Here is a 14,488-nt window from a genome sequence, read left to right as displayed (position 1 = left end):
TCGTACCCACAGATGACAACAACTTTCTCAACTCCAAATTGTAAGGTGTACACGGGTCCATACTTCTTAGAGAGCTGAAAAGTGAAATTAGTCTTTTTTTAGTTTAATGATATTTCACCTGGTTTTTGTTGTGAACATATTCTAATAGTAGAGCAAAATGTATTATAGAAGGTTTCTGATTTTATCTTAATAAACTTTAACCTCTTGCTGTCTGGGCCAATTTTACTTTTTGTGCTTTTACTTTTTTCTCCTCTTTTCCAAGTGCCATAACTTGAATCTGAAGATCAGTACGATTATGTGAATTCCAAAAATATTGTTTTATAGATATACATGTCATTGTTTAAAAAAATGGCTTCTTACGGGGGTATTATAATCTCTGCAGGTTACATTTTGGATTGCTCCAACCATGCAGTTAACAGGATCATCAATTACCAAACAATACTCACCTTTAGGCCGGGGTCACACTTGCGAGTGTGATGCGAGAAACTCGTGCGAGTCTCACGCATCAATACCCGACACTGCCTCCAGCACTCGGGAACAGAGTGTGCGGCTGCATGTATTTCTATGCAGCCGCACACTCCACTCCCGAGTGCCAGTGGTAGTGCCTGGTATTGATGCGAGAGATTCACAGAAGTTTCTTGTATCACACTCACAAGTCTGACCCGGCCTTAGCATGTCTCTACTTTAGTAAAACCTACATTAATTTCCCACTACCTTGACATTGCTGGTGGCGCACAATTTAATGGCCACTAAACTAGAGATAACGAGTCATTGGTAGGAGATATGCTAAACTGATGTCCAAGAAATGATTTTTTAACCACTTGAAAAAAGTAACGCTATATCGGAATCAGTGTCTGGCCTAAGTGTATAAGTGTTAGGATTTGTGGATAACATCCCATATTATTCCTACTGTAGGGTGCGTCTATGGTAATTTCATAGACTATTAGCCTGATTCATCATTTGCACAGTCTAACCCCTTCACCCTCGGGCGATTTTCCATTTTTTTTTCATTTTTTCCTCTTTTTAATTCAACAGCCATAACTTTTTTTTTTAATTTTCAGTCCTCATAGCTGTAAGAGGGCTTGTTTTTTGCGGGGTGAGTTGTACTTTTAAGTGCACTGAAATTGCAAAACAAGGGCAATTCTACAATTGTTTTTATGGTTTCTTTCTTTTCCATGTTCACTATATAGTAAAAGTGACCAGGCAAAATGATTTTCAAGGTCAGTACGAGTACATAGACCCCAAACCTGTCTAGTACAATGACTAATAACTAGATATTTCATGATTCACAATTCATAGCAGGTGATGTCACAGCTCACCTCCTTCCCCTCCTGTACAATGACTGATAACACTTCTATATACAGTAGATAACCCAAGAATCACAACAAGTGATATAACAGATCATCTCCTCCCCCTTCTGCACAATAACTGAAAACTAGACAGTCAGAAATGACACATAACACAGGATTCACAATAGATGATATCAAAGCTCTCCTCCTCGTCCTGTACAATGACTGTTAGCCTCTCTATATACAGTGGATAATACATGATCACAATTCACAATGGTTGATGTCACAGCTCACCATCTCCTCCTCCTGTACAATGACTGACAACTCCTCTTTATTCAGAAGATAACACAGGATCCACAATTCATGATAGATGATGTAACAGCTCACCTCCTCCTCCTGTAAAATCACTGATAACACCTCTATATACAGTAGATAACACAGGATCCACCAATCACATTAGATGATATCACAGCTCACCTCCTCCTCCCGTACAATGACTGATAATCCCTCTTTATAGAGTGGATAATACATGATCACATTTCACAATAGGTGATGTCACAGCTCACCTCCCCTCCGGTATAATGACTGATAACATCTCTATGTACAGTAGGTAGCACATGATCCACCATTCACAATAGGTGATATTTCAGATCACCTCCTCCTCCTACTGTCCAATGACTGATAACACCTCTATATACATTAGATATCATGAGAATCGCAGCAGATGCTGTCACAGCTCACCACCTCCCACCTCCTGTACAATGACTAATTACTAGTGATGAGCGAACATGCTCGCCACTACTTGTTACTTTCCCAAGTATGACGGTATTTGGTGTACTCGGCGAGCACTGAGCATTTCCGGGATTACTCGGCGGGAACTCGGGTCTCCATCCAGCATTTTTGGTGGACTTTACAGACCCAATCATGCTGCAGGGATTGTCTGCCAGGCACTGTAATGCCACAGCCATCTTTGTTGTGGTCATTCAGTGATTGGCTGGCTGCCCAGCATTATCAGGGGTGTAAGAGATCGGACGCCGCCCTGCTCAGCGCTATTCAGCTCCGGATTGAGATAGTGTAGGGAGAGCTGCTGCCAATATAGGGTCAGAATTGGGGATTTATTAGTGAGTGTGGGGTCTACCAACCTAAACTACTCAAATCCAGCTAAATGAACAGTCCTTCTAAGGACTAATTCCGGAGTATATAGGTTCTAGTGTTAGGCAGGCAGAATAGTGTATGTCGCGCTGTACACATCAGCGCAACACCTGCAGGCACTGTGTGTGTATATAGATCATTGCATACATCAAGAGGGTCCATTCCCTTCCTGTGTTCTGGTGCTGCTGCTGCTACCTGTAGGATATATTAGCCGTATATAGCTATCCCCAGGTGTAATTGGAATACAGGCCACACATTTGTCATAGTGGTATCTCCGTGGCAGCTCATATCTGTGTGTGCTCAAAGTTTGGTCAGTTTACAGCGGTTTTCTTTTTTTGTCCTGGGTGTCACAGTACTTATATACAGCACTATGTTGCATTATTTTAAAAAACAGGCCACATTTTTACAGGACACACCTCATACATCCGTGTACCAAAAATTGAGGCATTTTACGCCTAGCTTCCCTTTTTTGGGCAGTCTGTCATTCTCGTTATATCCAGCTGTCCTTTTTTTCCAAAAAATAAAAAAAAAATTTAATACAGTCTGTTATCTCAGGCTGAGGCCTGGTGTATCTGTGGTGTAAAAATCTTTGCTTCGCAGGCATACGTTGCATAGTTCTGTCTACTAGCCTTGTTCTACTCATTATTTTATGTTTTTAGAAATTAACACAAAGCCTAAAAAAAATTAATACAATCTGTTATCTCAGGCTGAGGCCTGGTGCATCTGTGGTGGAAAAATCTTTGCTTCGCAGACGTACTGATCACATATAATGTTTCTCCAAATAAATCCATTTGTATTGGGCTTTTCAAATATTTCATTAGTCCATTTAAAATGGGCAAGGCAAGGGGCAAGGGATGGGGAAGTGGATTTGATGCTGATGGTGCATGCAGAGGATGAGGCCGTGGGCAAGCTGAAAGTGGGCCACAGCAAAGACCCACATCTTCGCTCTCGACCTTCCTGTCCCAGTTTCTAGGAGACCACAGCACACCACTATTGAATCCAGAGCAGTGTGAAACGGTTGTTCGTTGGATAGCGGATAATGCTTTCAGTCACTTAGTCACCACCACCATGTCTTCCACATAGTCAAGTCTGAGTAGCCGTGAGTGTGGACCGGATATTACTCACCCTGATCCTCCTTCCTCCCACCATGCCGAGTGCCCTGAGACAACTGATCCCACGCTCGGACACACCGAAGAGCTGTTCAGTTTTTTATTTGTAGATTCGTACCTCACGCCCGGTCCACTTGAAGTGGGGCAAGATGATATGCCATGTAGCGATGCACAAATCTTTGCGCAGCCACGTTCGCAAGAGGTGGACGATGACGAGACACAATTGCCAGAAAGTCAGGAGGAGGAGCAGGGTGTGGATGTGGAAGATGAGGTGGTGGATGACATAGTGACTGACCCAACCTGGCAGGAGGACATGTAGAGCAAGGACAGCAGCACACGTGGGGAAGGAGGCATATCACCCCAACAGGCAGGAAGAAGCAGTGTGGTGATGCAGACAAAAGGCGTGCATCCATTCCCTGTAACACCAACATGACGGAAGATGCCATTCCAACTGTTACATCTTCTCGATTCTGGTTATTTTTTAAAGACTCTACAGATAACCCCGAAGAGGCCATTTGCAGCACTTGCCATGTCCGCATCAGCAGGGATAGCAAAACTAACAGCCTGACCACCACCAGAATGATTAGGCACATGACAGGAAAGCACCCAAATTTGTGGGCCAAACCCCAGGCTCCAGGAACACTGTCTGCAGGTGATAACACTGCTTCTTCCACTGTTTTGCGTAGAAGCCAATCCCCAGCCTGTGAAGGTGCCTCGGGCCTTGGACCTGTTGTTGCCCACAGTTAATCAGCACCATCATCAAGCCCGTCCACATCCTTGTCCCAGCCCAACCTTCAGTAGTATATAACCCAGTCATTGGAACGCAATTGGAAATACCCAGCCAATGCCCCACAGGCCACAGTACTTAATTCGAATATTTCTCATTTGCTTGAGCTCGAAATGTTGCCTTTTAGGCTCATTGAGATGGAAGCTTTCCACAACCTGATGGCGGCGGCCGCCCCAAGGTACTTGGTCCCCAGTTGCCACTATTTCTCCCATTGTGCCGTACCGGCATTACAGCAGCATGTGTTCCACAACATTACCCGTGCCCTCAACAATACTGCTACTGGGAAAGTCCACCTAACCATTTTCACATGGACAAGAGCATGTGGGCAGGGAAGGTACATCTCACTGATGGCACACTGGGTTAACATAGTGGAAGCCGGGACCCAGTAGGACCTTGGGATGGAACACATTCTCCCGACGCAGAGGATTGCGAGCCCTATATCAATCAGGGTTGCCCCCACAGTCTACAGCTCCTGCACCTCCTCCTCCTTCTCTTCAGCCTCCATCTCTGAAATGAACACATCAGTCAGAAGCTGGAAGCACTGCAGCACTCCCTCAGCCAAGCGGTAACAGGTTGTGCTGAAGCTAATCTGCATAGGTGACAAACCACACAATGCAGAAGAGTTGTGGACAGCGCTGAAAGAGTAGTCATATATTTGGATGACACCGCTGAACCTACAGCCAGGCATGGTCATGTGTGACAATGGCCAGGACCTGGTGGTGGCTCTGAGGCAAGGTGCGCTCACACACGTACCTTGCCTGGCCCATGTGCTTAACCTTGTAGTTCAACGTTTTCTCAAAAACTACCCGGAGCTGTCGGATCTGCTAGTGAAAGTACGCCATCTGTCTGCCCATTATAGAAAGTCAGCTACAGCTTCAGCTGCCCTTGCCATGCTTCAGCAGCATTTGCAGCTTCCGGCTCACCGACTGGTGTGTGATGTCTCTACGTATTGAAACTCTACACTGTATATGTTGGAAAGGATTTGTGAGCAGAAGAGGGAAATTGTTGACAACCAGCATCAACAAGGCCGTTGATATTCAGTTCAGACTCTACACATAAGACCTCAGGAGTAGACATGGATGTCAGACATATGTACCATCGTTCAGAACTTTGAGGACTGCACCAAGATGGTGAGCGGTGATGATGCCATAATTTACATGACCATCCCGCTTCTCAGCATTGTGAAAACCTCTCTGCCCACAATTAAACAGGATGCATTGCAGGCAGAGCATGAGTACATGGAGCAAGGAACCATACAGGGTGATTACACTCAGCCCAGCCTCATATCATTGCAACGTGGATTTGTAGACAATGAGGAGGAAGAATAAGAACTGCTTTCATGCGCTATAGACGGTACTACAAGCACAGCTGTCATATCGTCTGTCAGCGGGGATGGCCTGAGGACAGGGAGGAGGAGGATGAGAAGGACGAGGACAGCATGGTCAGTCATCCTGTTGGTGAGGACACAGAAGTCTTGCCTGTTAGCAGTCTAGCATGCATGGCTGACTTTATGTTGTGCTGTGTTTCCCGTGACCCTCGCATTATAAACATTTTTGGTGACACTCATTACTTGTGGGTGACACTTCTAGACCCACACTACAATGAGAACTTTCAATCTCTTCTTCCAGAGGCAGAGAGGTGTACAAAAATGTTGGTGTACCAGAGGGCCCTTGTAGCGGAATTCCTGAAAAAATTCCCATGTGAGAACACTGGCAGCAGACATCAGAGTTTGTTGTACTACCAAGGAGTCCAAGCGAGAGGAAAAGAAGTACAATCCAGCTCGAGCAGGGGAACAATGGCAAAGTTCTCGGACAATTTTCTCAGACCCTCCCATCATGCCGGCACAGAGGCAAGGGGTGCTGGCACAAGAAGTGCAATGTTTGGGAAGATGCTGAGGGTGTACCTTGCATATTGCACAAACGTCCTCCGGGATTCTTCTGTGCCTTTTAATTATTGGGTATCCAAGCTGGACACATGGCATTATCTGGCTCTCTACGCCTTGGAGGTCCTGGCCTGCCCTGCTGCTAGCGTTCTGTCAGAGCGGGTTTTTAGTGCCGCTGGTGGAATTATAACAGATAAGCGCATCCGCCTGTCAGCTGACAGGTTGAATCTTATAAAAATGAACAAGGGTTGGATTGGGCAAGACTTCTGTACACCACCGAATGAAAACAGCAAAACATAACCTTAAATACTTTGTCTTTTGTGGAGGTGTATTCTCATGCACCTCTTCACAACCACACATGGGTATCCGCTTCCTGATTTGGTCTGTTTGGTGTTATCCTCCTCTTTATCCGCATCCTCGTCATCCACAACCAGTAGAACACCAGAGTGAACGTATTCCGAGATGCAAAGGTCACTGAATTTTTGTGCAAGGGTGTTTTTATGATGCCCGTTAATAATTTGAAACCAAAACAAATGTTACTCCCCCAGGGGGAACTGTCACAAAAATGAGATGTACTTATATTCTTCCTATTTATTCTTATATTTTCCAGTTTTACTATCTCTGGACCATCCTCCTAGGACCTAGTGAAAAATATTGAAATACTATTGTTATGTACGGCGGAACATGCTAAATAAAAATATAAATAAAGCATGTTTGCCGCCCGGGGTCCACCGTGCGGCAGGTGTAGAAACCGCTGCTGAGAGAGGCAGAACACTTAAACGGTAGTGTGCACAGGGTTCTAAATAACCCAAGTGCAAACTAAGCAGTCTCTGTTTAGGGACACAGAGCTGCACAGGGAAATAATAGCAAAATGGTACGCTGAGCCTGTTAACAGCACAGGATCACAGTGGCACACGTACGGTAGCCAGGGACCGGAGTAATTAGGTAACGTCACTACAGCCGAACAGACTTACCGTAACTGGACGTGTGCACGGCGTCGCAACTGCGAAAGCCAAAACGGACTGCAAGTGCAATATCGCAGGCGCAAAGCAGGATGCTGGCTGCTGCAACAGGTGGAGCTTGAGCGCACTGGCGCTAGCGCTGCTACTGGCTGACCCAATCACCCACACAATCGTAATAACCAAGGAGGGGGATATTTAATGAGTCAGTCACCAGTCCAAGCATCCATCATCAAACACACAGCAGCAAGTATAGAAAATACTAGCGCATGGCGGAACAGCCATGTGCACTTTTTATAGCGTACGGGACCTTCCGGAAATCTCCAGAGCCAGGAGCAGAACCAATGAAATCAGGAGCAGGACCTGAGCACCTGACTCCTGAATTCCAATGAGAGCTCGTCCCGTGAGCATGCTCAGAAGCTGGGAAAAAGGACTTAGCCTCTGGAGATAAATGTGAGAATCTGGGTTCCTGCATAGGCATAGAAGGACCCAGATTCCTAACAACTATTATATTTTAATTTATATCCCTGTCTCTGAGCTGTTGCTAGGGACAAAATGTTAGGCATCAGGTTTCTGCATTTGCTCTGCAGGAATCCAGTGCCTCACATTCTGCGGTCTCCTGCTGTCTATCTACTGCAGAAGAGATTGCTTTACAGCAGATCGCTCCAGAGTCTAAGTCCATCTGTTCTCCTACTGGGCATGATCACGAGACGGTCTCCCATTGGAAATCGGAAGTCATGTGTCCAGGTCCTGCTCCAGATCTCATTGGTCCATCTCGGAGATCTGAAAGGTTCCGGAAGGTCCCGGCTATAAAAAGTGCGCATGACATTTCGGCCATGCGCTAGTATAGTCTCTAGTTGCTACTGTGTGAATGATGATGGATGTATGAACCTGCAATTAACTCATTAAGATCCCCTCCCTCTGATATTACGAAGGTGTACAGAGACTTAGATTAGAGTCAGCGCCAGCATGTTGCAAGCCTCAAGCCATTAAAGCATCATCCACAGTGCTAGCGACATTGCGCCTGCTTCCTTGCTTTGTCTACCAGCGGCAGTGTCCTACGCCGCGCTGCAGTTGCAGCCCTCTTTGGCGTTCGCAGTAGCGACGCCGCACGCACGGTAGGTCTAGACGGACGCAGATCCTCTGTCTTGGGTCCTGCTCCTGTGACCAGATACCGTGTGTTAGGCACGGCGGAACGCACCAAATATTAATAATAGGAGGTGCGTTCGCCGACCGGGATCCACCGTGCAGTAGATAACAAGACCGCTGCTGGACAATAGCAGACTTGCTAGAAGGCGAAGCACTGCACTCGGGTTAGCGTCACCCGAGGTGCTAGGAGCGGCTCTGTTAAGGACACAGAGATGCCCTGGAGTAAACTAAAGAATAAACGCTGGGCCTGTTCACAACACGGGTCCAGCCGGCATATGACGTTACAGCCGCGAACACCAATAGATGCTGCTACAGCAGCGCGGCGATAACTGTAGCCGCTAAGCGACGGTGCCGGAGAACCGGACACCAACGGATGCTAGTGTAGGTGCGGTAAGCACAGTGGCGCGTAGCTTGCCACAACCTGGAGCTGACTAAACCAACACTCTGTCACCATTCGTAATATCAGAGGGAAGGGGTTTCAAATAAGTCAGTCACCAGATATCACCTTTCACACATAGCAAATGTTAGTCTACACTAGCGCATGGCCGAGCCGCCATGCGGGTCTTTTATATCCATGCGCTTCCGGGACCTTCCAGTACCCTGGTAAGGACCAATCAGATGCGATGCAGGACCTGAACATGTGACCCCTGCTCTCCGCTGAGAGGTCACCTTGCGGGCATGCCCAGTAGCACGGCATGAGGACTTAGCCTCTGGAGCTGTTCCCTGCAGAGCAGGTTGCGCTACCATTGCTGCACCAGAGGAGGCAGCAACATCCAGGCTCACAGAACGAGTCTGAGCAGGATGCCTTGCTCGCCGTGATTGCTGAGCAGGTCCTGGAGCAGAATGGGAGACCGCTGGATGCCTGGCTCTGGATTCCTGCTGTGCAGTGTCAGGAATCCGACGCCTAACACCGTGTGTGCATTTACCTGAGACCTGTGACACTAAGAGGCTCAGCCTTTTGTGTTTTCCTCTGCTGACATCTCTGTGAGCAAACAGAGATTTCTTGGCGCACTTGGGTGACGTTCAACCCGCATGCGCATTTCCGCCATATTGCTCGTCTGTAACAACTTAGCAGCGGTTTTAACACCTACTTCACGGTGGACCCCCGAGCGGCGAACACACTATATTATTTATTTTTATTTAGTGCATTCCGCCGTTCCTAACACAAACATATATCGTTGAACACATTCTGGCTTCATATTTATGAGCCTGCGTTTGCCCCTCCCTTTTGTTATTTTCTTTCATAGGTTGATTCACATTTTTTATTTATTTGTTTAATTTCAGTATGATTTATCATTATGTCTCCTCATTCTCCACCACTAGATCACCAGGGTTAATGTGTTCTGTGCTGCTACAGGCAGTCTAATTTTTGGCAGGAATGTCCATGATGCCCATAGTATATTTTTAAAAAATATACCCACTATGGAGAAATGTTTGCCAGCCCAGGCACTGTGTGTATGGGCATTACAAGTCTAGGAGACCCGATCCTTTACATTGGGCCTAGTTTTTAATGAGGCCTGCATCAATGTCTCCTCATTCTCTGCCACTAGATCACCAAGGTTAACGTGTTCTGTGCTGCTACAGGCAGTCCAATTTTTGGCAAGGGTGCCTATGATACCCATAGTATATTTTTTAAAAATGTACCCCCATGGGGAAATGTTTGTCAGCACAGGCACTGCGTGTGTGGGCATTGCAAGTCTAGCAGACCCGATCCTTAACATTGGGCCTAGTTTTTAATGAGGCCTTCATCAATGTCTCATCAATCTCCACCACTAGATCACCAGGGTTAACGTGTTCTGTGCTGCTACAGCCAGTCCAATTTTTGGAATAGGTGTCTATGATCCCCATAAAATATTTTTAAGAAATGTACCCCTCATGGGAAAATGTTTGTCAGCCCATACACTTAGTGTATGGGCATTATGAGTCTAGGAGACCCGCTCCTTTGTAATGGGACACTTTTTTTAGGCGGCCCTCCTCCATGTTTCTTCCAAGGGGAATTGGGGTGTGTGCAAATTTGGGTCAAGGCAGCCATTGCATTCAATTCATAAGGAAACTGAAGACTGTGAAGTGGGTTTTCATGAAGCCTCCGTTATCTGGGTTCCAAGGCGTATTGGGGTGCATATGACATGATAGCAGGCCAGGTCTTGCATTCAATGCAACATTTTTTCTGGAGGCCCTCCTGTATCTCTCATGAATGGTGTTTTGGGGTGCGTTGTAATTCTTGGCAGCCCATCCACTCACTGCATAGGCAATAACAGCATAGGAGACCCACTGTTTAATAATGGCCCTTTAAGAATATTAATGCCACCTGATGCCCCTCTAAAAATAGGCTTTGTGATTTTAAGAGTCCCTCCTTCAGAAATGAATCAAGATATGTCTCCTTATGTGTCACACACCACATGGCCAGCTAGGGTTGGTAAATGTTACAATGACATTTCCCAGTGAATGCATTCGTATTGGTTGAAAGCAATGCTAAAGTTGAAAAACGCTTCAAAAATGCTGCATGTGAACATAGCAAAAGTGGTGGAGAGACATTTTGGTCTGGGGTTAATTATTTTGCCTTATTTACAAGTCATTAACCCTGAAAGGATGTTCCTTTACATATTTCCCAGCAAAATTAGTTTTGGGATGTTTTTTGGTGCACCTATAAAAATGGCATGAAACTCTGACGACATTGCTTACAGCTGTGACCTAGGAGTCAGGGGCGATCCCCATGATGTCCCTAAGTCATTTGAGCTGTTTTTCCATCATTTTCTAACGTTTTTAGGGGGATCGTGGTAAAAATGCTCGGGTCTCCCATAGACTTACATTGGGCTCGTTGTTCTGTCCGAGTACCCGAGTATTCCAATTTGCTCGACCCGAGCAACGAGCACCCGAGCATTTTAGTGCTCACTCATCACTACTAATAACTAGATAATCCAAGATACACAATTCACAGCAGGTGATGTCACAGCTCACCTCCTTTCCCTGCTGTACAATTGATAACTGATAGCACCTCTACATATACAAAATAATTTAACAAAATCCAACATGTTTGTAAACTTCAATCTACAGCAATCTAGTGAGAGATGCCAAATTACATAGAAACAACAGGGCAACTCCCATCATACATAATCCTACAGAGAACAAATGGAGTATAACATCCAAAAGAAAAAATATCTGAATACTAAATGTCATAAAAAATATATCAATCTTTATTAGTTCAATACAAAAAGACACGTGATACGACATTAATTTAAAAATTCAGTCATTTTGATCATGGAGTAGTGATGACACAGAACACAGGTAGCAGTAATTCACAATAGGAAATGTCACAGCTCACCACCTCCCCTCCTATATAATGACTGATAACCCCTCTATATACAGTGGATAATACATGATCACAATTCATAATAGCTGATGTCACAGCTCACCTTCTGTAAAATAACGGATAACTCTTATATATGCAGTAGATAACACCGTTTACACCATTACAATGAGTGATGCCACAGCTCACCTCATCCCCTTATTGTGCAATGACTGATATCCATATATAAATAAAATGCACTGTAAGCTAGGTGTGTGTATATCTATATATAGCTCTGGCAAAAATTAAGAGACCACTGCAAAATTTTCGGTTTGTCTGTTTTTTTTTCTCTTTATAGGTATATTTTTGAGTAAAATGTAAATTGCTCTTTTGTTCTATAAACTTCTGACAACATGTCTTCGAATTTCCAAGCAATAAATTTTGTTTTTATTTTCAGAAAATGAGAAATGGTCAAAATAACAAAAAAAATGCAGTGCTTGAAGACATCAAATAATGCTCAGAAAACAAGTTCATAATCATTTAGAAACAATACATTTTAACTCAGGAAGAGTTCAGAAATCAATATTTTGTGGAATTAACCATGATTGTTAATCACAGCTTTCAGGCGTCTTGGCATGCTTTCTACCAGTTTTTCACACTGCTTTTAGGTGACCTTATGCCACTCCTGGTACAAAAATGTAAGCATTACATTCCAGAGGTTTTCAATGGGGTTCAGGTCTGGAGATTGGGATGGCCATGACAGGGATTTGACGTGGTGGTCCTTCATCCACACATTGATTGACCTAGCTGTGTGGCATGGCGCATTGTTCTGCTGGAAAAACAAGTCCTCAGAGTTGGGGAACATTGCCTGAGCAGAAGGAATCAACTGTTTTTCCAGGATAACCTTGTATGCGGCTTGATTCATATGTCCTTCGCAAAGACTAACCTGCCCAATTCCAGCCTTGCTGAATCATCCACAGATCATCACCGATCCTCCACCAAATTTCACAGTGGGTGCAAAACACTGTGATTTGTACACCTCTCCAAGTCTCCGTCTAACCATTAAACGACCAGGTGTTGGGCAAAGCTGAAAATTAGATTCATCAGAGGAGATTACCTTACTCCAGTCCTCTATGGTCCAATCCTTATGGTCTTTGGCAAACTTCAACCTGGCTCTCCTTTGCTTCTCATTGATGAAAGGCTTTTTTCTAGCTTTACATGACTTGAGAACTGCCGCTAAGAGTCTGTTACGTACTCTTCTTGCCGTGCACTTCACCCCAGCTGCCATTTGCCATTCCTTTTGTAGGTCACTAGATGTCACCCTGCGGTTGCTGAGTGACATTCCAATAACATGACGGTCATCCCGGTCAGTGGAAAGTCGTTTTCGCCCTCTGCCAGTCTGCAACTTTGTTGTCCCCAATGCCTGCTGCTTGACCTTGTTGTAATGGACTGCCATCTTAGAAATTTTAAGGATGGAGGCAACATGATGCTTACTGTATCCCTCTGCTGGTAAAGCCAGAATTGATCCCTACTTTTCCTCTCTCAAGACTTTTCTTTTCAACTCCTTTGGCATGGTTAAAAGTTATTTCTTCATTCCTATTACTTTTGGGATATTACTAGTTCTTGTTTTGCCATCCAGCTTGTCCTATTGCAAGAGGAATGTGAGCACCACAGCAGGGTTTTTTATACTTTCCTTCATTAAATACGATTTGATCACCTGATCAGAAGCACATTAAGTTGAATGAGGTGGACCCTGGTTGAAATTCAACTGACACTAGAATGGAATTGCTGTCAGACATGTAGAGAAGCTCATTTTTATAAAACTGTGCAGTGGTCTCTTAATTTTCGTCAGAGCAGAATATATATATATATATATATATATATATATATATATATATATATATATTCTTTACTCTCTTCATTATGTGGCTTATTATATTCCCATTCCTTCCAGGCAACAGAATCATAACCATTTAGGATAAAATAGTAAAATTATTGAATGTTACCTCGTGCATTGTCAGATATGGTCTCTCCGCATCTAGAATGTGCAGATTTCCAATGATTGGTAGCGGTCGAGGTCCGGGGGGCAAATTATAAGCATTTTTTTTCCGCCCAAAGAAAAACAGAACAAAAAAAAGACACAAAATAATAGACAAAACCAATGTGATGGGATCAGATGGGATCATAATGCCAGGAAGGGTTTCTGTAGGAAGACAAATAGATAATAGATAAATAGACAGATATTTATATGTTTCTATCTATCTATTGCATGTCTTTCTTTTTCTTAGTTCTCCTTTTTTCTTTGCTTTTCTTTTTTGTTCTTTCTTTCTTTCTTTCTTTCTTTCTTTCTTTCTTTCTTTCTTCAGATTATCTATAAATCTATCCTACCGTACCTAGAATCCTTCTGTATTCTCAGTGCTATTTTTCTATCCCTCAGCATTTATGCTTACGTTGTAATGAAATGTCCCCGACTGGATCCTGCTCTTCAGTGTGACTTTCCAGTTCTGATTCACCTTATATGACACTGAAAATGTGATGTGATATTTACAACCCGCCCAGATATTCGGGCCAAGAAGTTGTTTTCTTTGAGGTTTGCTGTGCTATGGAGCAAAGTTTTCCCATAATAGAGTTCAGCTACAAATTAAATCTAACTGACTGCAGGACCCAACATGTCCATGAATAGCACAGACCAGTGGTGAGGATTTTCAGATCGGTGGTCTACGTTCTTCTACAGCTGGAGCTGGTTATACAGATATGGTAGCTCTTGGCTGATCGTAGGCTCGGTGGATTGCTATTCTCCATACTCATGAATACACGTCACAACCAATGGGGAGGAATAAGTTATTGGTGTTTAAGTTCATATTCCTGGATCCTC

At 44.3% G+C, this 14,488-nt stretch overlaps 1 protein-coding gene across 2 annotated transcripts in view; it reads right to left on the bottom strand.

The window, feature by feature from the left end:
* LOC141098582 (cytochrome P450 2K1-like) overlaps positions 1-14,146 on the bottom strand; it is a 132,467-nt gene extending 118,321 nt beyond the window's left edge. For both annotated transcript variants that reach the window (XM_073586487.1, XM_073586488.1), the window contains exons 1-3: positions 14,064-14,146; positions 13,620-13,816; positions 1-74 (exon numbers count right to left, since the gene is read on the bottom strand). The exon at positions 1-74 is cut by the window's left edge and continues 89 nt beyond it. In XM_073586487.1, the coding sequence (XP_073442588.1) occupies positions 1-74; positions 13,620-13,799 (254 nt within the window). In that variant the 5' untranslated portion in view covers positions 13,800-13,816; positions 14,064-14,146. The remainder of the gene's footprint in view (positions 75-13,619; positions 13,817-14,063) is intronic.
* Between the last annotated feature and the right edge of the window lie 342 nt (positions 14,147-14,488).

The sequence above is a fragment of the Dendrobates tinctorius genome, unplaced genomic scaffold (assembly GCF_039654945.1).
Source record: "Dendrobates tinctorius isolate UK_male_01 unplaced genomic scaffold, ASM3965494v1 ptg000093l, whole genome shotgun sequence".
NCBI classification, from domain to species: Eukaryota; Metazoa; Chordata; class Amphibia; order Anura; family Dendrobatidae; genus Dendrobates; species Dendrobates tinctorius.
This window is presented reverse-complemented; position numbering and strand designations above follow the sequence as displayed.